This window comes from Cyrtonyx montezumae, unplaced genomic scaffold (genome assembly GCF_038088225.1).
Source record: "Cyrtonyx montezumae isolate F1298 unplaced genomic scaffold, pur_monq_1.0 scaffold_0, whole genome shotgun sequence".
Taxonomy (NCBI): Eukaryota; Metazoa; Chordata; class Aves; order Galliformes; family Odontophoridae; genus Cyrtonyx; species Cyrtonyx montezumae.
Window position 1 is genome coordinate 4,799,088 of NW_027071824.1, and position 27,205 is coordinate 4,826,292.

The window sequence follows — 27,205 nt, forward strand, 5'->3', positions numbered from 1 at the left end:
TCAGCCTTCGTTAGATTTTTATTATTTCCAGTTTTCTGTCCCTTTTCGTGATGTTCTAAGAAGTACTTCTGTACAGAGCACTGTTAAAATGCAGGCAAGTGGCCCTGCTGTGCCACGTCCTGCAGCGTCCTTGTGTTGTTCACCTTTTACATTCATGGACCTCTTTGAACATCTCTAAGTGTAAGGTATGTTTTTAAAGCTGTCCAGTGTTCTCTGTCTATAAACTGATTTTAAAGCAATACAGTTGAATATGGTTTACATAAAACCACTTTGCTTTAGTGAAAGGTGTTTTTTTTTCTTATTATTATATAAATGAAATAGTGGCGAGGAGGTTAAGTTACTCTTTCACACTGAGGTCCCCTTAGCATGCTACGAGTCAGTATGGGAAGTAGTTGTTTTGAGTTCTGGAGTCCTAACCTTTATTTCTGCACTGCCTGTGTGAGCAGGGAGCCCGAGAGCTCAGGGCACCCACGCAGCTTCCAGCTCTCCCACGTCCTCAGCACCACGAAGCACGTCGGTAATAACTTGCCAGATGAGCCATCGTAAGGTTCACTCGATCCTAAACCTTGCAACATCTGCACTCAGCTTTGACTCAGTTCTTCAACTTGGTCGTAGCTGTAGCATTCTCTGCTTAAATTACTAAAGCAGTGTTCTTTCTGAACAAAAAAATGGCACTGAAACAAAGCCTTCAGGGTTTAGCAAAAGGAATTTTGCTTTTTATTATAACTTTCCTTTGAATACAGTGTCATTTGTGCTTCTGATCTCTGACCAGACAGTTAAAAAGAAATGAAACCACACCTCACAGTCCTCGTGTAAACTCCTGGCCTACAATAACTGCAGCGTAACGATGTGATGGAGAAGGCAGGTAAGATGGCATTTTACTTAAAAATTATTTCCACAGGAAATGATTTGATTTACATTTTTCAAGAAATTAATTCATTCACCGACTGGTAACGAAGGCTACATTTAATTAAAACTAGCCACACAGGTATTTCCGTCCTATTGCACGTTTAGAGTAGATTCAAGTCCATCACAAAGAGGTTCTTGCAGCCCAAGAGGAGGGATGAGTTCAAGGTAAACGCACGCGAGATGTCTGCAGCGACCGGATAAAAATCAATCCTGAAAAAACTGAGCGATACTGAAATGAGACCGACGGCTTCAACGAGAGAAGCCCCGCGCCAACTCCTGGCGGCAGGAGGCGCGCTGGAGGCCGTTCCACTGAGCTGCCGAGCACCCGCAGGCCGCGGTTAGGGCTTCTGCACAGGAGGCTGCGCGGAGTCTTTTGAGGCCGCCGGTGCAGGGCCCGCGGGGTAGTCCCTGGGTCCCGGTGCGGGCACGTCTCTGCCCCGAGGAGGTGCGTAGTCCCTGGGGGCGGGCGGGGGCAGCGGAGGGCCCGGCGGGAAGTCGCGTGGGCCGGGAGGACCTGGAGGGCGGAAGAGAGGGGGCCCACGTCTGTAGCTTCTGGGGTCGGGAAGGGGCGGCACTGGGCCGGGAGGCAGATCTCTCATCCCTAAGGGTGGGCCCGGTAAGAAATCTCTTGCAGCTGGTGGCGGTAAGGGAGCACCGCAAACTGGAAGGAAAGAAGGTGGGAGGTGAATTTTACTTGAGCCTGAACTGCGGAAGTTCCTGACTCGCTCTTCCTGTCTTAATTCATTGGAGCAGCTCTGCAGCAGGTCACTACCACGCGCCTGACTTCAGCAGTGACTAATTCTGCTCTAGCGCCTTTTGGCTGCTGCTTTCCCTTTTAGCCTAATCAAGGAAGAGCACCTTGGTGCTATGGAGGCTCGGGGAAAAAACCCACTCATCCAAACATGAGATGAAGATAGCTAAAGCTCATAAAGAATGGGGAAGCCGTCTCCACCCGATGGCATGTTTTCATTCTACAGTACGCTCCTGAGAAGCCCAGTGGGAAAAGCTGGGTTTGAGCACAAGGCAATGCAACTGTACCTAGGGGCACAGGGAGAGGTCGAGGCCCATAGTGTCCGGGGAAAGGAGCTGGTGGCGGACCATAGTTAACGGGTGGTGGAGGTGGAGGTCCCATCACTGGAGAGCTCATGACAGGTGTCCCAGGGAAAGAAGGTGGGCCTTTGGGACCAACGTTAACCTGCGTGAGATGAGGTCAATATTCCAGCACGTTAGTCACTGCGTTGGAGAAGCACCGACACCGCTGAGCGCTGCAACCACTCACCACAGGACAAGCAATGGAGGGGGAAAAAAAAAGACATCCCAAAACTCATTAACCACATAGAAATTAAGGAGATGTGTTCCATTGTCATCCCCTCAACCAGAACACTGTGTGCTCTACCTGGGAGTCAATGGTTTGTGCATCTTCTCAGGTAATTTCTCAAGTACAGCTTTAGCTAAAGAGATGGATCGCTCTCTTCTGCAGCATCCTCAAGTGCATGCCCCTTGGTGAAGGGCTTGGCACCCCACGCTACGTGTGGAATTGCACTTGAATACCACAGCTAAGTCCCACTTATGATGGTTGTAGTTCCTCTAAAGTTCATTGTTTCCCTGCAGCCCTTAAAATAAAGGTCTAATTTCATAAATTCCATTAAAAAATGATAGACAGGAGCTGTTCATCATTACAGAAACCTTTTGAGAGAGAAGTAGCAGCCTTTAGTTAGTTCTGCAGAGCATTTTGTTACTGAGCAGTTCAGAACACCAAGCCTGTTACTCCTCCATGAAAGCAGTGCACCACCACGTTCAGCCTCTGAATACTCACTGTAGCTGGTTCAATAGATGAAGGGGAACCGGTAGTTACACGGGGGGCTTCAGGCTCTTTGGGAGAGGGCTGCTTTTTTTGGGGAAAGGGGCAGACATCAAATAAGGTAGTGACAGGATACAGACAAGACAGCACATGACAGTTGAAGAAGCAGTGGGAAGTACAGTGAATCGTGTATGAGTGTTTCCTGAAGGTTGTTTCTTTTTCAGCTTACCGCCCGATCCTTGGCTGTGGCAGGAGAGGAGGTTCTCGGTGTGCTGCTGACCAGGGATGCTACAGCAGGGCCAAGATCTGTGGGCAGCCACAAAGGCAGGTCTTAGTCATGCTTTGGGAAAAGGAATGTGGTTCTTAATCGTTCACTTCAGAAGTGGAACCTGAAGCGAGTACACCGTGCAATTGGTTGCAGGCCACACAACTCACCAGGAACAGACATCCTTCCTGGGAGCTCCGGTGGCCTTCGTGGAGCAGGGGGACCATCTACCACTGTACCTTCAGAGAAACACCACCAGAGATTCTCATCAACACAGCTCAGAGCTACTTTAAATTAAAACAAATCCACGTGTGTAATAATAAAGCACATATCAATACTTAGACAATTCCTAGAAGCAAAATCAGACCTTAGCATTGGGTTCGCAGCATGCAAGGTACATGTGATGGAGGAACTGCATCTGCTTACCAAATTCAGCTCTGGAGCCTTCCCTCTGAGGAGCAGAAAGGGGCCTGCTAGGAACTTCCATCATCTGTGTGGGCGATGGATTTCCTCCGCTCACAGGTGATGGACCAAAAGAACCATCTCTACTTAAGGGCACTACACCAAGAAAAATAAACAAAGTAATACAACTGTGGTTTATTTTTCTGTATCACAGTTTTTGTTGTGGCTTTTTTTTTTTAGAATCAGTGTATTCTCAAGACCACAGCTTCAGGAGGAACAGGAGCACTGACCTCGTCGTGGCGGGACTTGGCGATCAGGTCTGCCTGGCGTTGGCTTTACAATCAGCGGTCTTTGGAGCATGATATTTTTTTGATTCACTTCTATTAATCTAAATTTAACAAATAACACTTTTTTAGCTTAATATAATTGAGTTATATGCGCGTATATATAAAATGTATACAATAGATAACATTCATGAGGTGTATTTGTTATCGAGTAACAGTATCAGAGAAAACTACATTGTCAAATGTTGGAGCTTTACCAAGAAGTCTTATTTTAACCACCAGAACAAGTTAGTAGCTTAAAGTTATCATTCATACATGCACAGCCCACTGTACAGAAACAAGCTGACTGATCACCCTGCAGAATTTAAGTTCCTCCTCTCCTAAGAAACAGCACGATCCCAGAGCAATAAAAGCAGTCTGTACTGTGCTTACTTCTGTCTCAGGTTGGCTGCTTCTCTTTTCTCTTCAGCCAGAGCTCTCTCAGCAGAGCGAGCAATCAGCTGTCAGGGAAAATTTTGCCAACTGCATTAACTGCACCAACCCAAAGCCAAACACAAACTGTTCGTATCAAAGAAGAAGAATATTCTTACCCAGTTGTCGTGTGCTTTCTTCTCATGAGCAGCAATCTTGAAAAGGAAAGTAATATGTTAGGTTTGTTTTTTTTCCCAACAACTTGATTTCCAAGAACTCATTACAGAGCACCAGAACGATGCAGTAAGTGGTGGCACCACAACCAGCAGGCAGCTGATTTACCTGGTTTTTATAAGATCTCTCTGTTTTTTGCAATTCTTCTTCTATATCTTGAATCCTCTGCCTGAATAAGAAAAAGAGGGAGAAGAGAGAAGTTAAATGAGGTTTTCTTCAGTAGCTGAAGTGAAGAAAAATAACAGCCTTCAGAAACCAAAGTTACTTGTAAACTTTCACTTCCTCAATAGCCAGCACTGCTTTTTCATCTGCAGCAGACAACTTCTGCTCCTTCTCCTGGCGTTCATATTCTTCTTGAGTTAGTTTTCTACATAGGGAAAAACAAACATTAAAAATACATATATTTTACCATCCTACATTTATTACATGATTAATTTTCAAACTCTTTTTAACTTCACTAAAAACGTGGTTTTTTGGCATTTCTCTGCCAGGACTGAGGAGGCTCCTAATGTCTTCCTCTCTTACAGGAGCTATCCTGTAAAGCTGAAGCCACTGAACTACGAGCAAGTTAACTACTCCTAATACCCAGTTCAACTTACATGTGGGAATGGTTTCCCAGAAACAAAAATAATACAGGAAGCCCTGAACTCAAATCAATACATAGTGGCAGGCAGTATAACCTCCTACAAGTTTTGGAAGGAGTAGAAATCCTTCAGTTACAGAGGTCAAGAGGAGCTTTTCTTGAAAGCTCTGGGATCTCCTTTTCCTCTCCACTATATATGCTTATTACAGCTGGATCCCAAGGTTATGATATCAGAAGTCTCACTACTGCAGTACTACAGAACCAAAACTTTTCAGATTCTTCCAATGCTGTTTTCCCCAACCCCACACATTTGAGCCTTACATCTTTCAACTGCTTCACCATCAGAACCTCAGTCTTTATGCCATTTGGCTGAAAACAACCCTGAATCTTACCTCATATTTTTGTTAAACTGAGACTGTATTACAGACATCTCAGTAAGTAATAAAGGAATACATGAATGATGAATGAATATAGACACACAAGAAGTTCTTCTCTGCTAGTAATCCATTTACCTCAGTTATCACTACGAACTTAATTTAGTTATCTCGTGGAAGAGTAATCAAAGGCTTACTTCTGGAGTGCCATTTCTTTCTGCTGGTAGAGTTCACCGAGAATCTCCACTTTCTGCTGTAGTGTTTTACACTCATTTTCCAGTCGAGCTTTGGCTGACTGCAGTGAACAGGAGTCATGTTCTAATTTTTTTATTTGCTCTGTTGGAGAAGCAAAGGTAAGTGAAGAATTTGCAACTGAACTATTATGCAACTTAAGCATTCTGTTTCTTTTAAAATCACAAACAGCAATTCTTTTACTAAGTCTACCCACCTTCCAGCTCATGTCTTGCTGCTACTTCATCATTCAGCTTGGACTGCAGAGAATTTCTGTCTTCTTCAACTAGGGCTAACATAGTTTTTACCTGGAAAAAGAAAAAAGCAAAAAAAGAAAGCAAAGTTTACAATTTCAGGCATAGCAGAAACGTGACTGCATTTATTCATCATCTTACGTAGCATACCCTGGAGGCATCCATCATCTGCTTAATCTGAGTCTTCATCTTCTCGTTATCTGAAAAAGAAAAATATGTTTTGTTTTCTGTATTTATTAACCCCAATTCCCTGGGCTAACACTCCCCAGCATCCAACATGGGACAGGTCCAAAGGAAAAAAAGCTGTGAGTTGTGCAGGAAATACAATGAAACAGAGTAGTAATCCACAGCCCAGCACCATGGAGCTGGGAGAATTACTCCAGAAGGCATTCCAGAAGCTTGCTGCTTGCAGCTTTTCCTTCTGGCCACCACAATATCAATGTGAACTGTGTCTGTTACCAGATGCAGTTTATGAAAATCGAGAAGTGAGAATTTTCAGCCCAATTACACAGCACCATTAGAAAATCTCGGGGCTGGAAGAAGGGAATCAGAGACATAACAAAAGTGCCTCAGAATCACAGGCATAGTGAATGCATCCAACATTAAGCAAGATAAAACTTCCTAAACAGTTCAGCCAACTTCTGTTTCAGCCTTTCAGGTTAAAAGACATGATATAAATCTTTCCTGAGCTAACCAGGATTCTTGATTAAAAACTTTGTATTAAACATAAATGCAGCATGGCAGCAGGGCAGAGATTCTCCGCTTTCAGAATAGTCTTCTAGCTTCTATATAGTTAAGCTTTAAAACTGCCATTACACCCACACCACACTTCAACAGTAAACTAAAAACAATTCTAGGCCTTCTAAGCATTTCTCCATTCAGTCAGGAGATACTTTGTGCTGTCTGAATAACTCTTGGAGCACAAGCAGCTACGTGCATTATTCTCCTTGTTCTCCACATGAGATGTACAAATCACCTGATAAGCTTTAGGTGCTATGTGCATCAGCCAGCAGGTGGGACTACTGTACCTGGCAACTCTCCATTGGCCAGATCATCTCTTGTGCTCCATTCATGCCCTTCACCATCCTTCTTGGCCTCAGATGCTGAATCTGTGTCAAGCTGCTTCAGCTGCATAATGCAGTTAGTTAAAACCTAGTACAAAAAACAAAGGATCAATGAAAGAGAATTGCTCTGCACTTTGTAAGGCATTCTAAAGTATTTTACAACACGTAACACTGAAAGTTTGTAACAAAGAACCTACTTCAATTTCGTTCTCCTTGTAGGCAAGTGCTTCTTCTATGTCCTTCTGAGACTTCCGATACAGTTTGATCTGCTCTGTGAGCTCAGTGTGCCTCTCACTCCAACCTTCTGCTTCTTTTAGCAGCTGTATGAAACACCAAGACAAGACAATTTTTGTTCTTTATTTTTAGTGCGTGCAACAGTAGTGTGTTTTACTACCACCTCTGGCAATAACTCATCACCACAGGTCCCAGGTGAAGTGCAGAGCTGACACGACACACATCACTATTCTACTGTCAGAACTGGATGCCTGGAATCTTTCTGCAAGTCACATTATGAGGTGGTTTTCCAAATTTGACATTTTCTCATCTATTATTCCAACATCAGAAACAAACTACTCCTACACATCAAAAGATTAGGAGTTAATTGCAGCTCAGAGATAACCACACTACGTTTCTTAAAACAGCGTTTATACGGATAAAGAAAACATATTTTCAATTATCCACAGAAGTACTGTCATAACTTTTCAGGGCTAAAGGAGATCTCCATTAACTTCGCCTCAGAACTGATTTTTGGCATCTCTTTGCTATAACATCCTTCAGCCCTGATCCCACGTAGCAATTTCTTGATCACACAGTGACCACCACATCCATTCATTTGATTTTTGTCATTAACTTCACAGAAAGTTTGCACTGAACTGGAAAAGCCTGCATTAATGGACATGCATGGCTTGCTTGCACAGTCCATGAGGCTTAAGGGGGCTAAATTTAATCTTAATATGGAATGTGAGATTCTGGTATGTTAAGAAAACAAACACACTGTGAAGATATACTCAAGAAATCTAGGAATAAAGTGGCAGTATTAAATTCAAAGAGAAACAACATTGCCTCACGTGGGCAGAACTTACTTGCTCTTTGCTCTTTTTCAGCCTAGCATTCTCTTCTTGCATGTGCTGAAGCTCTGCTTTCACCTTTTCTTCACTTAGTTTAGATTCGTTAAGGGCTATCTGCACCTACATATGAAACAAAAAGGAACAAAAAGAGACATAAAAACCAAACTCTAATGGAGTAAGAACTATGTATTACCTGCTAATAGAAAAGACATTCATGCACAAACAGCTGAAATCTGCCAAGTTAGCACTTTCTATCAGATTTTAAGTATGAGTTTTCCCGGTACAGAGCCAACACCTGTGACTCCTGTAAGCATGTACATAGGTAATGCTTTACCTCTGACAGTTCTGCAGAATGCATGCTGAAAGCCTCTTCAAGTTCCTCCAAGGACTTCTGGGTTTCAGAGAGCTAAGGGAGAAAAAGATGAACGGTGAGCGCGTATTGATGCGGTAGGTAGCTGAGCCTGAGTTTGTTATCTCTGTAACCTCTGCATTTTGGAAGCATAAATGGAAATTCAGAACACCAACACGTTTCTATTCAGGGCAGCCATTAGACAAGAAGCAATGCAGTGCTGCCTTAACAGTGAAGCAAGGATTAGAATCAACTTTCCCCTTTGACTCAGTGTGTGCATGGCAGGGAAAGCTCCTTTATACCTATACAGCCTAGAATGAAAGTACCACGTGCTGCTGTCATTAGCAACAACCTTTGATCAAAACACCAAAGAACTTGTTGAAACTTAATATTATCATAGCCTATCAGGCATTAAGAAAGGGAAGAAAAAAAATAAAGGGTTTTTTTTTCTCTTTTTTTTTTTAAAGTACCACTTCTGGATGCAAATTAGGGGCAGCTTAGAGGCTCTCACATTCGTTAGAGAACTAAATGTTTCCTCTAAGCACGAGAAAACCTGCCTTAACAACCTAAAACCTTCAGTCCATATTGTTATGGCACTTCCTGGCTTTGGCTCAAAATCTGTTTGCGTGTGAAAGTACAAGCGCAGAGGCTGATAAAAATCCTAAGACAAGAGAAGTCAAGAGAATCTCCACCGTGAACTTGGAATGAACCCCATGTTTAATTTCAGTTATTTTTGAGGTGGTTTATCTCATTTTCTCTACCATCTGTTAACCAACAGACTGTGAGCAGTTTGTAGGGCACAGTTAAGGTAAGGACAATGCAACGTGTAGGTGTGACTGCTCTTACTTTTTTCTGTTTCTTCGCGTTCTGTTTTCTCTCTGTGTCCAGCATTGTGCACAGACTTTTCATTTTGTCATCTAGCTGATGATTTGTTTCTTGAAGTCCTTTGACAGTGTCCTACAAAAAAAGAGTGTAAGATCAACTAAAGCATGTTATTTTATCAACACCCTTGGTTTTAGTACAAAGATAATTACCTGCTCCTTACCTTAAGCCCTGCAATTTCATCTGAGAGAATGGTTTTTTGTTCTTGGGCCACTTTCACCGATTCCTTTGCATGCTTTATCTAAGCACAAAAACAACCAACTGAACTGAGGACATTTTCAACATAACACTCAGTAAGAATGGAAAATAAGAAGATACTAGCTGGTGCCCTGACTGTGCCATTAAACGAGTAACAAAACCAGTAAGGAAGGGACAAGAACCTAGAACAGTACCTTTTCATCACATTCTGACAACTTGTCTAACATTTCTGTTTTTTCCTGTAGAAGGTTTTTAATCTTCTCAGCCAGTTGCTTTTCAGTCACTGGGAAGGAAAAAAAAGCTTATAGTAAGTGTACTTCATATACTGGGGAAAAAAATAATAAAAAAATAACAACAGAACAACAGAGCTATCACTTCAAGGGACATTTGCAAGAAAGGACTACAGCACAGACCAGGATAGTTGTCCACGTCCTGCCCATCAGCTCATTCTGCACAAGTCTGAACACTTCCAGCTTTCATTTAAAGTTAGGCTCGAAAGCTAGACAGTAAAGCTTGTTAAACACTGATGCAAATCATTCAGCTCTTGCATCTGCTTTGTGGGAGCTGGTCACAGGCAGCACAGCTGAGCAGAGTGAGGTGCTGGCTATACACAGAGAAGGTACATTCAAAAGAAGTGACAGAGTGCTGGAGAAGCTTTGATACTCAAGGAGATGCAACTGCCTTCCCTAAACAACAACCTCTTTCTGTAATATTGAAACTGAGTGTTTGGTCAGCAAAAGTCATGGGATGAAAGCTCTGAAAGGGCTTCAGTAAGCTCAAGGAGCTGTATGGCTTTCTAAGAGACACTATTTCTGGACACAAAAAATGGCTGTCATCAAGTAACAGTTGTTTAGACGTGTATTTTGTTTCTCTCCAACCAACCTTTAGGATACAATCTACATCACTGCAATAAAACAAAGTGCAATAACTTAAAGAATCATCCTATTAGCATTACTTCATTTGAAGCACCTGCTCTACAAACAACAAGAAGCACCGGTTGTTCCAACCACATCCTACACAGTGTGGTGGCAACTGCTGCTCCTCCCTCCCCTCCTCTCCCACACTGGGGCTCCTGGCACAGAGGATCCTGAACCCTTCTGCTTTCAGAAGAGAAGGGCCAACAAGGGACTGCTGAGGTACAAAATACTTCCCAGCACTTTAACGGCAGGAATGCCCAATTAAATTGATCTTCCAGTTTCACTGCCGTGACAAATAATGAGTAATAGGTTACAAATGGAATCTGAAAATAAAATCTCTCAATGCATTTTTGTCACTACAGATGTTCTTCTATTTCATATAAAGATTTTCAGTAACATCAATTTCATCATGCTTGAAAAAACCATTTGTTTGCTCTTAGCTGTAGTAGTTACTATATAGTATCACATAAGAAAATATTTTCTGAGGGAAAAAAAAAAAAGAAGAAAGTTAGACCTATGTTCTTCATTCTTTCAGAGAAGGCTGCTAAGTAATTTCTGTACTGGCAATACACCAGCGTTTTTCCCTCACCAAAAACATTTATTTTTCAGCATGGAAATCTCCTTACAGGCCTCAGACAGACCTTTTCATCTCACCAACCCGTGTGAACTGTATGAAAGAAAACTGCAGAATGACTGAAATGAAACTACAGAGGAGCAAGTAGTATGGTTTGTGGTGAGGAAACATGCAGAGTTCGTGTGAAGGCGGTTCTTTCATATTTTCATTTTGTATTTAAATACAAATTGCAGCAATTGCCCTAATTTAAATTCTTTTTCTATTCAATAGACTTCAATTTTACATACTTCAAGCTACACGTGTATTTAGATCTGCATTTAGGAGGTCCCTTCCCAACTGCACAGCAGCCAGTTTTGGGCTCCTTGCAACTCTAATAGAAGAAGCACCGTGCAGAAGTCAGAAAGCACCACTGCAAGTTAGAAAACCAAACATCCTTCCCCACTGCCATCCTACCAGCTAAGCCAGGAATCACATTTAGGTTGAACAACACTGAGCTTTTCCTCACTCCTTCTTTAATCCCTGGACATGGTCACATTGTTTCTCTTAACTCAAAGCATATTCAAAATCCTCAAATTCAGGTAAGCATCATCTCCCAGCCCAGCTGACACCATGACCCTGAACTCAGTGCTCTCCTTGAAAGGAAATGAAGATTAACACTCGGTCCTCTGAAACAACCTTCCCAACTTTTATGTGCCTAAGTATCAAGCACACCAAAAAGCATAGAGAACTTACCTTGATATATTCTACTCTTCACCTATAGAAGAAAAAAAAATTGCCATAAGCAATATGTGAAAAATACTACTATTTCCTATAGAAGCAAGTTATCATGTATACACAAATTAAAGCAGCACATGGAAAGTACATCCCTCCCTGCCAAATGGAGTTGAATAACACTACAAACAAGCTTAAGCTGTTTTCTAATAAAAGCTTCCAGGCTAATGACCTGTCCTAGAGTCTAAGCAAGTATCTGTTTACTCAGACACTAAAAGGATAAGAGTAAAGTGACCACATCCCACAGGGAATAAAGAAAATTAAACTGCTTTGCAAAGAACAATCATGAATTTGCTAACATAAAAAAGCTTGCACCTCACTCAGATCCTCTGTTTTAAAGCAATGGTGTTTTCATGACAATTGCTCATTTCAAAACACCAATACAGGAACTCAGAAGCTCCCTTTTTTATACTGTTAATTAGCAACAGTACTTTGGAGTTGAGGTGATACTGATCTAGTCTATTAAATATCACAACTCAAGCAACAAGGAAAAAAACAAACAACTACCAATGTTGTTTCAGATAATATTTGGTTTTAACTTATTTCTGTTAAGCTAAGAAGTATTTCACAGGTTTCCAACACACATCACTGAAAGGGACAGCTATAAAATGAAACAGTTCCAAGAGATTTTTACCTATCCATTCTCAAAGGGACACAGTGGAACACTCAAGAGCTACTGACAGTATTTTTCTTGTGCAGAAGGTTACCCACGTATGAAGGAGCAGTGTAATGCAAAGTGAGAAGCACAGCACAAAAGGGGCTTTTGGTTTCCAAGCATGGTGCAGCTGGGCAATATGAAGGGGGATCAGCTGCTTGTTTTGGGGACTGCTACCAACAGGCTCAAGAACACGGAAGACATCTCACACCAAAGCTATGCTGACTCTTTCTTTCCTCAGCCTTAGGTTGTGCAGGTTTACACTGCACTTTGTTATTCTGATTTGGAATCCACCACTTACAAGGAACTCTTCAATTAAGAGCATAAAAGGAACACCTTAGTTTAAAAAACCCCTACAAATTATTTTATCAACAAAGCCCAGCATTTAGCTGATACTAACACAATAAATGGGCCAAATGCATGGGACTACCTCTTGCTTTGATATCCCTGACACCAAAAATGATCTGGCCACATAAACAACATTCCCTGGACTATCAGCAGGCTCACGAGCACGAGGTGCACTCACCGAAAGGCAGGTTCTCCAGAAAACTATAGCCAGTGTGGCCATCCCCACTAAGGCGGTGACGATGACAGGCTCCCATGGAAGGCCATGGAAATCAGGCCCAGGACGGATGTCCTCTGGCAGGGAGGCAGCCAGCTGAAAGCCAACAACACAGGCAGCGGTGAATACGTTCCCGTTAAGCTCTCAGGTGAAGTAAGCAGTGAAGTAAGGGCTGACAGGTAAAGCAAGCGCTCTGACAAACGCTCCTATGCCTCTCGCACCTACAGCTTCCCCACAATTCTTCAGTCTGAAGCCGAAAACTGAGAAGGACCAAAACCAGAAAGGCGTCTGAAACGCGCCCAGCAACCCCCCCCCGCACACCCACACACACACCCTGCGACACAGCCGTCACCTGAGCCGTGCGCACACACACGCAGCTGCGAGGACAGGAAAACACGGGGGAACAAAACCCAACTTCGCAGCCGTTCGTACGAAAGCGGTGCCAGCAGCTCGCTTTACCGCCGCTCACCCTTGTCACAGGGTCAGACGCCATCTATCTCGCGATACGCCTCTCTAGAGGCCGCCGCTCGCCGCAGCTGAGGGGCAGCCCCCCCCGCCGCCGGATCCCCCCCTCCTCCGAGAGCCGCCCCTCCGAGCGGGGCAGGAAGCGCTCAGCCCTGCAAACCGCCGCCCCCACCTGCAAAGGCCGCTGTGCCGGGGGCTCGGCGCTGCCCGCCGGCTCCATGGCGGCCAGAGCCGCCTCGCAGGCACACGTCAGCCCGCCGCTGCACCCCCCCCCCCCCCCCGCCCCGCGCCGCGCCCCACGTCATCGCCGCGCGCCGCCGGCCCCGCCACTCACCTGGCGCAGCGCGTCGCTCGCGGCTCCCCGTGAGCCGCCGCCTCCTGGAGGAACGGCGCCGGGCTCTGGAGGGAGGGACGGCGGGACGGCCGGAGCCTGCTCTAAAATACCACACAACAGCTGAGCGCTTAACGCCGCCCGCCATTTCAACGTGCTAGGGATTTATACAGTCAGGGTTCCCTCAGCAACCAAGCAGTTGCGGGGGGTGGCACAGTAGCTCACAGGGTACAAAGGCTAAGCAAGGAGTGCCTGCGTTTTATCTCAGCAAAACCTCAGAGCGTAATCAGAGGTGAATGCAGAACGGCTCAGCACAGCCCACACCACAGCAGAGCTAGAGAAGGTGGCAGCAGCAGGATCCCTCCTTGGCACATGCTCCAGAAAGAGAAGGGCCAATTTCTCCCCGAAGGCAAAACAAAATCTTTCTCCTGCTCCAACAAAATCTTAGCCAGAAGTTACTGGGCTGCTTGAATGAAGCTAGAGTCCCCGTGAAGAGCGTTTGTGGGAAAAGAATAGTCCAGAGGCATGGGTTTAAAAGAACAAGACGAGATCGTGATTCTGCAGCCTATGGCTGGATCACCAATCCCTTCTGCAACTGAAGAAAACCTGGGCTGCCAGTCATCGCTGCTGCCACCCTGACACAGCCCACCAGCCCCAGTACCGTGCTCACAAGAGAACATTACTCTCGTTTCTGTAGTGCAAAGAAATGGTAGAAAAATCTTTACCAAGACAAGCGGCAGTTACACAACAGTACCACTAGAGGGGGTGTCAGTGATTAGTAAACTGTCAGGATTACAGCAACGTTCAATGAGAACATGAGTGAAAACCCTCGGAATTTCCCTCAGAAAATCATTCAGCCATACTCCTCTATAAGAGCAAAATAAAGTCCAGAAGATTACCTGGAGCGGTATCTTCCTTGGCACTCTCTCCTGAATCAGTCATCCCAAAGGAATCAGCCAGTGGCAATCCTCTTTCACTGCTGTACCCATCCTCAGCTTCTCTATCATCCAAGAAGGTGGCTTCCTCATCCTCAGGTGAAATATTAACAGCTGTCTCCTCCTCCTCCTTAGGAAGAAATGGCCTCTCATCTTCAAGCCGATGAAACTTCTGATTGCTCTCATCGATGCCATTTAGGTTTGTGACAGGAACTGTGTCATGTTCAGCTTCTTTTGCAGCACCTGTGACAGAAAGACAAGAATTTAAGCACTGAAATGATGCATAGTTCTTGCTCGCGGTGCCTCCAGTGAAGTACTGCACTCGACAAAGCTTTCTTTATATTTTTTGACACTCTAACTTGAATCTGTATGTGAGTTTCAGTGGCATCTAATTAAATGTCCCTATGGAATTTACGCAGAGTATCAACCACTGACCACACGGTGAGGTTTTTCCTGTTTTTGACAGGACTTTTATCAGAAATCACATATTATTTTCACATAGTATTTATTACCGTGAAAGGAATCTTGCTAAGAAAGCATGTTACCACCTTACATATTAATTTGTAACAGGCTCAAGGGCTGGTTCTAACCCCATCAGAAAGATCGGTTTATTCAGTATTTATGCTTATGAACACGTTTTTATGAATGTGGACAAAAATAAGGCAATAGGGACACCTGAGATTTTAGGTGCACTGATTTAGTGCCTGAAATTTGGATTAGTCATTGCATATCCCTCAACATAGCTAGTTGAGAAAAAAGACTGCTCTAAGTACCCTGGCAAATTCAGCACATTACTGCATGTGAATTCACACTTCTTGAAAGGGAGCTAAATGTCTCCTCCAAGCCACATTCACCCTCAGATTCCCCTTTCTTACACAGAAGCTGGCCAGAACAGGCACACTGAACACAGTTTTCTCAGGATCTCCTACCCAGAACAGAAAAAATAATAGTAATAAAAAAACACAAGCAGATTCTGCAGGGCCTCTTCTAATTCTGCTCCCTCACCCTCTTAAAAGCTTTTTCAGTGTACATAGCATTGCTTGGGATATGGTTTGACTTCCACTTTATCCATTTAAACAGCCAGCCAGTTAACAATGATTTATTGTGGGTTTTGTTTGGTCTGTTCATGCAGAACAGAAAGCTCCCTCAAACTGTCCACAGAACAGCCACCATATGTGCATTACGATATCCTACCTTGAGCATGTAGCTGATCTTCTTGATTGAAAAGAGAAGCAAGTGGGACACTCTCACTAGCAGATGAGTATTTACTTCTTAAAGAGTATATTAATTCTTGAATATCATCCATCAGTGCACTTTCTTCATCATACAAATCCATTTCTTTCACCACCTCCTCTTGATTTTCTGCCACCCTGGAATCCAGGACCTTCCCTACAACATCCATAATGCTTGAGTCTGAAGACTTCAGTATCTGGTCCAAAGCTTTTTCTAGATCTTCATTGTTCTGGCTTGCCTTCCGAGCGAGCTCCATCTCTATCTTCATGTCATGAAACATGGCTTCGATCCTAATCACATTTTGAAGCCCAAGGTACTTTTGTAGGCGTATCACACGCTTTTCATCAAGGAAATCTCTCGTTATTGTGAGTCGCTTCACAGACTCGCTGTAGTCTGCTACAGTGTCATTTGTGGCTGTTGACACGTCAGCAGGGCTGGGGAAATGTGCAGAATGCTGGTAGGTATTTCCTGTATCCTCTGAATTTTGCATCTCTTTTGAGTCTCTCCATGAAATGCCCTCCAGATGATGATCTTTCCTATGGTTAAAGTCATTGCTGTCCTCTCTGTGAGGAGATTTGAAATTATATTTTTCCATAGCTAGTGGTTCCTCAGCTTCAGAAGACTCTTTGTCATCTTCCATGACATGTTCAATCTCATCTACTTTGTTGTCTTCACTCACTGGTTCATCATCCTCTTTGTTTCCAGTGTCACGTGCATCCCACACCCTGCTTATTTTTTTAGCCTCCTCAGAAAATGAGTTGGTTTCCTCTCCTGTACCATAAGTAGGATTTGCAGTTCCTGAAGCAGCTTCACTCTGTACTTCTAATTCAGGGTTTGTACTTTTAATACTCTGAGTATTACTCTGTACATTTGCAAATCTTGCTTGCAACAGTTTTGCACTTGCAGCATTCTCATCTTCCAGTAGTTCCTCCTCTTGCTTCAAGTCAGGGTCTTCTTCAGCATCTGGCTCTTCAGACTGCAATTCCAGTCCTTGGTTTTTTTCTCTAGCTGAATTTGTGCCAAGATTTCTGTCTGAGTCTTCATTATCAGCATGACCAGCTCTTTGCTGAGTAGAATTCTCTGCATTAGTATTCTGTGTAGTGCTTTTTGGTTTTTCTTCAGGGGAACTTTCCTCAACATTTTCTTCAAATACTGTCATCTTGCCAAGATTTCTTGAAAGCTCTTCTTTCACATCTGCCTCTGAATACTCGGACTCATTTTCCCATGGCCTAGGTTGTTCAGCATCTCCTCTACGGTGTGGGTCTCCCTCATCTGCAGAGGTTTCTTTCATGTTTACCTTCTCTATTTCTGGTTCTTTGTTAACAGAGATGGCCTTTTGATTTTCATGATCAGCCTCCCCTGTTTGTTTCAAATCTTCTTCCTGTCTCAAGATTTCTTTTTCCACAGCAGGCATTCCTTGCTCCAGTTTGTCTTTTAGAAGCTCAGTATCTCCTGTATCACTTTGAGATGCATTCTGTACATCTTCCACGGGTTTTGCTGGAACATCATCAGAAGGCTCATACTTAGCTTTTCCCTTCTCCTTCATTTTCCCCCATAACTTTCTGTGCTTCAAATTACTTTCTGAGCTCTGTTTTAAGGTTTCATCCTCAAACTTTTCCTCTTCTTTTTCTATTTCAGCAAGTGGCACTCCTCCTGGATTTTTGTTCATATCACCAGCAGGTGGACTTAAAGCATCTTGCTTATTTTCAACAAGTGATTTGAACTTCAGACCATCTCCTGGACTAGGCAAAACATAAGGATCACGAGCAGTTGTACTCTTCAGCTCTTTAGCATGCAACACCGTTTCATCACTCATGAGCTGCTCTTCAAACTGTTCAGTTTTGTTTGATTTTTCTTTTGAAGCTGGATCACTTGCACCTACAGGTTCCCTTCTAATGAGCTCTTTGGAGAGATCATCAAGTTGAGTTGCTGTTGGTACTTCTCTGTTACTAACTGGCATCGCTTCATCGTGTTTCTCCTTTGTTTGTTCAGATTCAAACGTGTCCATATTTACACTATCACTCAACTTCTTGTTCTCATGGAAGGCATCCTTAGTAATTAATGCATCTGAATCACGTTCTTCCTCATTGTCTCTTTGGTTGTGTAGCACTGTAGCACCATTTGCATATTCATCAAGTTTATGATGTTTTGACTCAAAGCGACTGCTTTCATCAGCTTCTGAATCCACTGGGGATAGACTTTCTTCTTCTGTCATAAATGACAGCAAAGGAATTTCTTCAAACTGATCTACAGAGTCTGACTCCTCCTCTGCATCATAAGCATTAATGCTCAAATCTTCATTAAAATCATTTTCCATCGAAGTAACGAGGCGAGTCACTTCATCATCTGATACAACAGCATCAGCAGTTGAGCCAAATTTTGTTTTCAAGTTCACAGAGAGCTCTCTGTTTAAAAGTGTATAGGCATTGACTTCTTCACTCTCTTTGTCAAGTTGACCAGTTTCACCCTGAGGAATACTAGAGTTTTTGGTATTTTCACTTTCTAGCCCTTTTAGATTCTCATTTAACATTCCTTGTAAGTGCTCATGTGCAATTTGTTCTCCCTGAGAGATTTCTTCATGACTATTAACACCGGGGTTTATCCCAGTATTTTCAATTCCTTCTGTAAGAGAACTGTCTACCTCCTCTGTCATCGCAAGGGGTTCCTCATCCTGCTTTGCAGTTAGTTTGAGATTGTCTGTCTCCAAAGCATCATGGAACTCTACTGTATCAACCTTTCCCTCCTCTCCATCCCTTTCAGTTCTTTCAGCTGTTTTTGTCCCTGGATCACTTGATTCAGTGTCCCTTCCATTTGCTATCGTCTCTTCTGATGATTTCAAAAGCTCATCCACGTTATAGTTATCAAAATCATCTCTTCCATCTTGAAAGCAAACAAAGTCTGTTTCCTGAAATGAAAAACGGTATGTACTCATAATGGCTTATTTATTTTACACGTTACAATGATGAGACCCAACCCTCTTGTTCAGCTACAGAAATGCAGCAGTAATATTATTAATCATGCAGAATTCTTAACCAAAACTCTCTTTCAAATCAGTGCAACTTTTTCCAAAGGGCTCATAAAAACTTAAATAAAAAGTTAATGGTTTAATCTCTTCCAAGATCTAATAGTAAAAAACAGAAGAGAAGTCAACAATGGACTTGATAGTATTTTAATTTAATCATCACATACATCCTGAATTAAGAACAATTCTATTGCTGAATACTACTAAGGAGAAGAAAGCAAATGTCACTTGTCCCAGTCTTTGTTAGCTATTTTCTTCTCAACTGACCAAGCCGTCCAAGCAGGAGCTGCCTGTCACACAGTTTCTGAAATAATAAACTGTAGCACAAGCCTCTGAATACAATTTTATCAGGTTCTGAAGTCGAATCCATACAGTTCCGGAGTTACTAGCTATTACTGCATGAGAGCCATTTCCGTAAGCTTTGAAGGATCAATTCTACCATCAAAAGACTAATAGCATAGCAGGTTTTGATTGTTTCTGATAGCACTTCCAAACTTCTGCAGTTCCAAACAAATAAATAATTCTGAATCATGCCAAACAACTTATGATTGAACCAGCTAGCAGTGTTTCTAGAACTCAATTAAGATACATATTACTTTTAACAAATCATCATCATTCAAGAAGCGAAGCATCAAAGCCCAGAACTTGGGCTGATGATTGCACATGCATATCTACACAAACATTTCACCTCCCAACACATACGTGAACATATGCAGTGAGCTGCTTATTGAAACAAGAGTAACTAAGGACTGATGACACTCCCCATTCTCCTCAGTGATTTTACTGATTGCTGACATAGGAAACAGTAAAAAGATTAATTAAAAAAACAGTAACATATAAGACTTACCTCTGTTGGTAACTCTAGCTCCTCATTGGTATAATTATGATTTATTTCAAGTAAATCCTTTGGAAAATATCCAAAATCACTTCCAATCTGCCAGAAAACAAAAGCAAGCAAAGAGAAAGTGGTAAAAAAGCTTCTGAAATCATGTGACTGTTAAAATCCCGATCACTGACACTATGACACTATTAAACACGTTCATCTAATTCTTGGGTATTTCTAGGTGAAACTTAACACAGTGAATGGAAGAAAAAGATCAGCAATACCTTGTTTGCACAATAGTTTCTACTGATTTTATGCTTCCATTTCACCAGGCTTTTGTGAAGTTGCTAAGTTTTATGATTTGTGTTCTAAAGATCAATATAAAGAATTAGCTGAGTTGGGAGAGAAAGCCAAGCACTGTGGCTCACACGTGCTGCAACTGCTATAGTACACTCTCTCAACAGTGCTGTATTTGCATCAGGAACTTTCTCAGTAAGCAGAAGAGTACCTTTGTGCATGAATGCTAACCTCGTTAGTCAACATTTCGTACCTGCAAATATATTTACTTTGTAGTTCAAGGCAAAAAGTGGATGTTAGGAAAGCTCAGCACTGCCTCTGAGCTAATACTGTAGTCTGTTTTAAAACCTGTATGGAAAACGTGCTCCCCTCTGCAATGTTGTTCTTGATCTGCACTGACCAACGTGAGCAACAACTAGTTACAGATGGCTGTTATAAAGAGAGGCAACGTGCTACGCCAATGCAAACAGTGCAAGACATGAAACTCCCTTATCTCTAGCTGGATAAGATCTATACAGTACTGCTCACTCGAGAGCTCTAACAACGGCTGTCAAGAAGCCAATATTAAAAGCATACTATCACTTCACAGATTAGATAATTTGGGCAATTAGAGCACAGTGGACACACCCAGAAAGGAACAAGGCTCCTCAAGGACCCAAAACCCGGAAGAAAGAGAAGTGTTGGTCATCTGTTTGTTTTTTGTTGTTGTAGGAAGAAGATGACAATAACCAATTTTCACGATGTTTCTTTGGGAAGAGCAGTCAGATAAAGATCAATTTAAAAAGGAAACAGAAAAAGAAAGCAATTGTGTTCATATAGTTAGGAATATACAGACAAGTATTGCTACACTGCTATTACTGAAACAGGTAAATTGGGATGAAATTTCCTCAATTGACAATGACAAGAGAAAAATTGTTTTCAGTAGATAATTCTTACTAACATTTTTTTTAACTATGCAAACAAGATAAGTGTTGGTACGTAGTAGGACTTCCTTTGACAACTACTTCTCACTCAAGACCTCCCATAGTTGAGACCTCTCAGTTAGAGAGGGAAAAAAAAAATCTATTCCATCCCCAAATACACACAGTTATTTTGTGAACACACTGCAGAGACAACTAATTATTCTCTTACAGAAAAGACTTAGGCTTTTGTCCTTGTCCTGCATAGTACAGCTTTATTCTAAATTGACATACTTCTGTCCATGAACTTGTATTTCAGTTTTAAATGATCTTTCTTGAAAACAAAAGCTTCAAAGCAGCCTTCTTACAGACTAATCTCAAAGACTACCATTATAATTAGACATCACAATTTGAAACTCATTTGGTGCAATCCTAGCTGCTGACCATACAACTCCTCTGCAGTGACCCAGTTTGCCATTTATGTGGTTTATGAACCACACACAGGATCTACATGCCCAAAATTTTATCTGCTCCTCTCCCTACAAGTCCAGTCTTGTAAAGGAAAATAATGCTCCTTTGTGCAAGTGAAGAAAACATTCCTCATTCTCTACAGACATTATAGAGAAAATGCATTAAAAATGCCAAGTAAAGAAGGGAGATGCACCCTTCAGACCACTTCAAAAGATGGTTTCACTCCCTTCCCAGATAAAATGCCCGGGGGGACAAAACCAAACCATGCAGCATTGTGTACAGCATCTGTCCTCCCCAGTGCCCAACACATGCGACACCAGCTGCAGCAGCCTCAGCAAACACTGCTGGCCAAAAAGCCTGCCCCTTCCACCACTTATCTCAGCAAGAGAACAATTAATTGGAAAAGCTGGACATTCAAAGGCTTTTAAATCTTAAAACCCTAAAGCACTGACATCACAAGTACTCAGAACTGCCGAAAGAACGGGGGCGACTTGATCTGCCCATTCTGATTGCTTGCAACATTAAGAAAACACAGAAATGATGGGAATGAATTCCCTGATCCTCTGGGTCCTCCAGGCACATGTCTTCCCGGCTCATTTGAAATTTAAACTGACCCCACCTCTCTTCCATTCTACCACTCTATGCATGAGACTGGGGGGGGAGGCATGATCCACAGCCATGTCTATTTCTTTTAAGGCCAGAAACAGTTTTCTTAACATTGAAACAATGCAAAAAAAATCTTTGTGAAAACATGAAACAGCCTTTTGCAACAAGAACTTAAAAGCATCTCTGCTGTAATGCCTTACTAAAAAGGATCAGTTTCAACTTGAATTACCTGAATTTTGGAGCTCTGGACCCTGCCAAAGATGAGGGCAGAGTGCGAGTGAACTGCACAGGAGAAAAATTTACATTGCAAAACATGACACTGTAAACAGTGGGAGGTGAACACTAAATATGAGGACAGTTGTAGAGTAGGATGTGGTGCCTGGGGCAGTGCCAGTGCCAGATATCCTCCACCTTCTGCTTTTGGGAAAAACTCATGCCTTTTCTTAGAACTGTTATTCACAAAATTCGTAATGTAAAATCACAAATAAATGATGTTTGTGGAATACTGCCCCAGCATTTGGCTTTGCTGTACTAATGCCAAAAACAGCCCGCCATGTCACGTGCAGAATATGTATTACTGTTGAGCTCCAGAAATTTTTCACACGCAAAATACCAAGCTCAGTGGAGATTCTGCAAGTAATAAAGCATACAAGGCTGGGATCATAAAATAAAGGCTCTGTTTTGTTACAGTACAGCATGTTTGCCAGCACAGGGCAAAAAAAATCAACAACAGCTTGAAAAGGGTGGAATGAGTTTTATAAGCAAAGGCAAATAAAATCCAACTGATACCGATTGCTCACCTTTAGTGAATCCTTTCTTAAAGGATCATCTCTCTTCTGCTCAGAAATAGTGCTGTAATTCTCATGGCTCCTCAAAATCAGCTTCAGGACTATAGCCTGTATTTTTAACTCATTTGAAACAAACCCCAGCTTGCAGTTATCCAAACTTCCCACACACATTCTCCTAACCTCTGCCCCTATCTGAAGGTCAGAAGGTGAGAGCTGTCCCCTGAATTCATAGTTTCTATTAGGCTCTAATAAATAACTTCCTCCAAAACTCCAGCAAAGGGAAGAAGTCAGTAGGGTAAACACATGGGATCAAATGACACAAGGTCATGGGACAAGATACTAAACAGGCTGTGGCAGAAGGAATTTGTTCAAACACAGAACCCGCTAGGTAGCCTGACTCTAATAGCTAGCAAGAGCCTCCCCTAGCTCCACAACCACACACAATAGGCATGGCTGGTCGCCATAAATCAAGCTGCCAAATCTGGCACAAGAAGTCACGGTGCATGAGAGAGACCGCAGCACAACCCACAAGTGCACGACTGCGGGGTCAGCAGCAGGGTCACATGTGCCAGTCCCCTATTGAATGTGCATGGGAAGGCACCTCTGGTCCCTGCACAGCATTTGCAAACTAGTTGCACTATTCCCAGTCGAGCACAAGCAGGTGGTACAAGAGAAATGAGAAAATGAGACTGAATTGGCCTGTGATCATTGCAAGAAACACAGAAAAACATGTAACACGATTAAAAATGACAGCAAACAATCGGGCTTTCACCATCCTTTTTGACACGGCAACTTCAACTTTTACTTGTTAAACTGAGAACAAAAACCCTTTTAACTTGGAGACACACCTAAGTGCTGCATGAGCTTCCAGTCAGTGAACAGAGGTGAAGTGCACATCAACACAGCAATTACCTTAAAGCTGCTGTTTGATCTTACAGTCTGGACTACACCTCGTCAGTAGGAGATGCACAATCGGTCCCATGTTACTACTCCTCATCTCAAGAACTGGCAGCCCTGGAAACCTGCACCATCTAATTAACCAGATTATTTATGGCCCACTACATGTCAGAAGGGAATTACCAGCACAATACAATTATGAATTCTTCTTTAACTGTGCGCTGCAGCTTTCTGTTCTCTTCTGTATTGTTCTAATTGGATTCAGCTCCTGCTGAGAGCTTGGCAGTCCACGCCCAGCCTGAGCAGGTCAGAGAAAGCCATACATCCTGCACATCACCAAACCACTGGTCCCTCAGCACACAGCCAGGTGTGGCTTCCACCAGTCTGCACCACAGTGACAGGCAACCGCCTTCCCTCAGCAGAAGAGCAGAGCAAGGAGTGAGGCTGAAATAAAACACTTCAGACGTACAGAGAAGGTGTAGAGGGAAGCAAGGGCAGGGGGCAACAGGGAGATGGACTAAACAACCTCCCAGCCTTTCAATGGCAGCCCACAAGCACAACTCTTCCCCTAGGGTATCTCAGCTCTGCTTCTACCAGACAAACAACAGGCATACCATTGAATCCCAGCGGAGTTTTTCTTTTGTTGGTGGTGGTTCATTTTTTATTTTTTAATATAATTATAAGCTCACATTTGGAGAAGGGCTTGCTGCAGGAATGCTCCTTTCCCATTACTGCTACCTTCTCAGACTGCCTGAAGAAAATGACGACTCAGATATAGTCACTATTCTGCAAGGTGCCACAACGAGCTACTAAAGCTGAATGACTGACAGATCTTTTAAAATCCAATTTGCCTTAATTCTTTTCAGTTTTACTACTTTTTTTTCCTTTCAGTTCTGCAGCAGCTCACATAAAAAAAAGACAAGATGGCAGCTGAATATTAAGAGAAATGTAATTAAGACACATCTAAGGGTCAATCTTTAGCAAGATTATACAGAGGCAGAATGACACCACCTCATGGGTAAACACAAGCGCAGGCTTAAGTCTCAGTAGATGGGATGGAAATTTCAGCTTCTATGTAGCTCACAAGCCACCAGTTCCAGTACTGCAATGCAAGTCCTTCAACACAAAGGAAGCCTTCTAAAAGAAACAGTTTTTAATCCCATGTTAGCATGCCTCAAATTTGATGTGAATGCATCCCATTTCACATTGGCCTTGAGATCAAATGACATTCATCACATTATGTTTCCAGGTGATAAAACTCAAGAGTTTTCTTGTACAAAGCAAAACAAATTATTATGACAGGAAAATGCCAAGAGAAGCAAGGATCAAATGTTTTGCAGTACTTACACTTCCAGCCCAAAGCTCAGTTGACATTCCTATTAGTTTGTAATACACATATATTGTTTCTCCTTTCTTAAAATTTACAAAACGACAGTCTGGACCTTGAAAATCCTTCATGGCTTTCCCTCGGCACATTAGCTCTGTATTGAGAAAACAAAAAGAGCATTACTTAAAATAACAACAATAAAAAGCCGTTTTATGACAGGAGCTTTCCTAGCCGGCAGAAAAGATCTCGCTGCACTCACAGGGGTGAACCTCGGGTTGAGAGACGAAGATGTAACAGAAAATATAAGATCGGAGATAAGACGTAGGCTCACCGATGGAGTGCTTGATAAAGCGCTTGGGAATTACGTCTAAGAAGCACATTGCGAGGCTAATTATTAATATTAAAGAAGACGAGCTGAAACTTGCCGCGTAGCGAATCAGCCTCACGTTATCCAAAGCGCAAAAAATACCCGGAGAGCACAGGAGAAAAGGAGCTGCTGTGCTCTGAAACTTGCTGCGAAGGACGAGCACGGCCAGCGCTGGCTGGGCACGCGTCCCGCTCCGACCGGCTCTGCCCCATCCCCACGCCAAACACCGGCCCCGCGCGGGCCGGGAGAACAGAGAACCGCCCCCCCCGCCGGAACTCGACGCTGGCACGCGCTCCCCTTCACGCCATCCCGCCCGCACCGCACAGCGGGACCCTCCCAAAAGCAGCGACCATCCCGCGGGCGCGTTTTTCTGCCCAGAGCGATGGAAAAGAAGCCCCCCCTCCCCCCCCTCCGCCCGCACCGCACTCACTGCTGCACTCGGGGTCGGCGCAGCGCTTGCGTTCGGTGAAGCGGCGGCTCAGCTCGGGCCCGGCGGAGCAGAGCGGGCCCGGAGGCGGCAGCAGCAGCAGCACGGCCAGGAGCAGCCGAGGGTCCGGCGGCGCCGCTGCGGCCATGTTGGCGGGCGCCGGCGGCGGGGAGGGAGCAGACACGTCAGCAGCGGCCGCGGGAGGGCGAGGTGGCGGGGGAGGGCCCCGCCGCGGGTGGAGGCGGCGGGAGGACCCTCCCTCCATCGCTGAAGGAGTGGAAGACGCAGAGCAGAAGGGGCCGGAGCTGTAATTGAGGTTTGTCGATGAGTTGTCGGATGTCGGGGAAGAAATAAAACGCTCTTTCCTATGGGCAAACGCTGAGGCTGCTCCGACACCGAGCAGGGACTTGGCAGAGCTGACGGTCGAGCTGTAGGGTTCTGACTGCGTGTGAGTGCCGCAGGACAACTCCAGGCAGCTACGTTCAGATGGTCTCCCTCGTTCTTCAGAGCACCCTTAACATTTGCTGCCTGGGCTCTGTCTTGCGATGGAAGCAGCTGCTCATACCGCTGCTCTTACTGCCAGCTTCCATCAGAGCAGTAACCAGTCACTGCTGCTCATTGCATTACAGCTACTGCTCGTGTTCTCAATGTATCCGCATCGTGATTGTGCACATAGCAAAACTCATTCATTTCCACAACCCCTTCGTATGGGGTTGGAGCTGTGTTAACGCTTCACCTCCTCTGAGAAAGGTGTAAGCACTTCACCCTCTGCCTGCACCAGTTTCGGACTTTAATCCCACTGTGAAAAACCATCAAGGCAGAAACACATCATCTTCCTTAGCTCTGCCATGCTCAGCTCTGCCAAACTTACTTGAGACATCTTGCCCTTCCTTACAGCCAGGCCCAACCCGAGCATAAGGAAAAGAGGCAAACGCTACAGAAATACAGCGGTTCAGAGACACAATGCCCGCAGATATTCTCTCAGGCCTAGTACAGTATCGTGGATGTAGCATGCAGTGCTGCTGATGGCCTCCCTGGGATTCAGTTGACTTTCTTTGTATTACATACTCAACTGACTCATACTCAACTCATACTCAAAAGAGGTGGCACCTATTTCCCATTGCCAATACTGTCTGCTGAAAACTCTACGAGAGCCTGATGTGTAAAACTTAGACATCAGGTGAATCAGTTTGCAACCAGTTTGAGCTCTTAGTTGTGATTCTCCTGAGAAATATCTTGTAAGAACATGTGACTCCAACTGTAACCTTAAAAACATACAAATTGTACCAAAGAAAAACAGCATACAAATGTGGGAAATTTAGAAGATTGTGAAGCACTCCAGATACAGAAGTAGAATATATTCAAGTTATATTTTATGATGACTGAAGAACGAAAGACAAGCCAGTATTCCTTTGACATTAATTCCCTTATGACTTAATTCCCAGCCTGGTCCCCAGCTTGGTCCCCAGCTCCACTTGCTTGTGAAGGCAGAGCTGTTTAACACTGTCAGTACAAGGTTATCATGCTTAT

At 43.5% G+C, this 27,205-nt stretch overlaps 1 protein-coding gene across 4 annotated transcripts; it reads right to left on the reverse strand.

Moving 5' to 3' along the window:
• Positions 1 to 1,214: 1,214 nt before the first annotated feature.
• MIA3 (MIA SH3 domain ER export factor 3) lies at positions 1,215 to 25,829 on the reverse strand. Of its 4 annotated transcripts, none has more exons than XM_065739900.1 (29): positions 25,679 to 25,829; positions 24,902 to 25,035; positions 19,621 to 19,707; positions 15,713 to 18,656; positions 14,483 to 14,761; positions 13,587 to 13,687; positions 12,752 to 12,883; positions 11,532 to 11,553; positions 9,503 to 9,591; positions 9,274 to 9,351; positions 9,075 to 9,185; positions 8,214 to 8,285; positions 7,895 to 7,999; positions 7,010 to 7,132; positions 6,777 to 6,900; positions 5,899 to 5,948; positions 5,712 to 5,802; positions 5,461 to 5,599; positions 4,572 to 4,673; positions 4,415 to 4,475; positions 4,252 to 4,287; positions 4,094 to 4,161; positions 3,668 to 3,765; positions 3,402 to 3,533; positions 3,146 to 3,214; positions 2,940 to 3,016; positions 2,726 to 2,794; positions 1,948 to 2,104; positions 1,215 to 1,570 (listed from the first exon to the last, which is right to left on the reverse strand). In XM_065739900.1, the coding sequence occupies exons 1-29, from the start codon at positions 25,821 to 25,823 to the stop codon at positions 1,248 to 1,250; spliced, it is 6,018 nt and encodes a 2,005-aa protein (XP_065595972.1). In that variant the 5' UTR covers positions 25,824 to 25,829; the 3' UTR covers positions 1,215 to 1,247. The 4 variants fall into 4 exon arrangements, with proteins under 4 accessions (XP_065595972.1, XP_065595889.1, XP_065596143.1 ...); XM_065739817.1 differs by having other exon boundaries at positions 2,726 to 2,797; XM_065740071.1 differs by lacking the exon at positions 25,679 to 25,829 and adding an exon at positions 25,213 to 25,267 and having other exon boundaries at positions 2,726 to 2,797.
• Positions 25,830 to 27,205: the final 1,376 nt, after the last annotated feature.

Excerpts from the sequence above, each read along its gene's own strand:
- MIA3 (XM_065739817.1), bottom strand. The coding sequence starts at position 25,823 with ATGGCCGCAGCGGCGCCGCCGGACCCTCGGCTGCTCCTGGCCGTGCTG. Across the intron at positions 25,036-25,678 it reads CGCCGACCCCGAGTGCAGCA|AGCTAATGTGCCGAGGGAAA; the intron begins GTGAGTGCGGTG and ends TTCTCAATACAG. Across the intron at positions 8,286-9,074 it reads ACGCGAAGAAACAGAAAAAA|CTCTCTGAAACCCAGAAGTC; the intron begins GTAAGAGCAGTC and ends TTTCTCCCTTAG.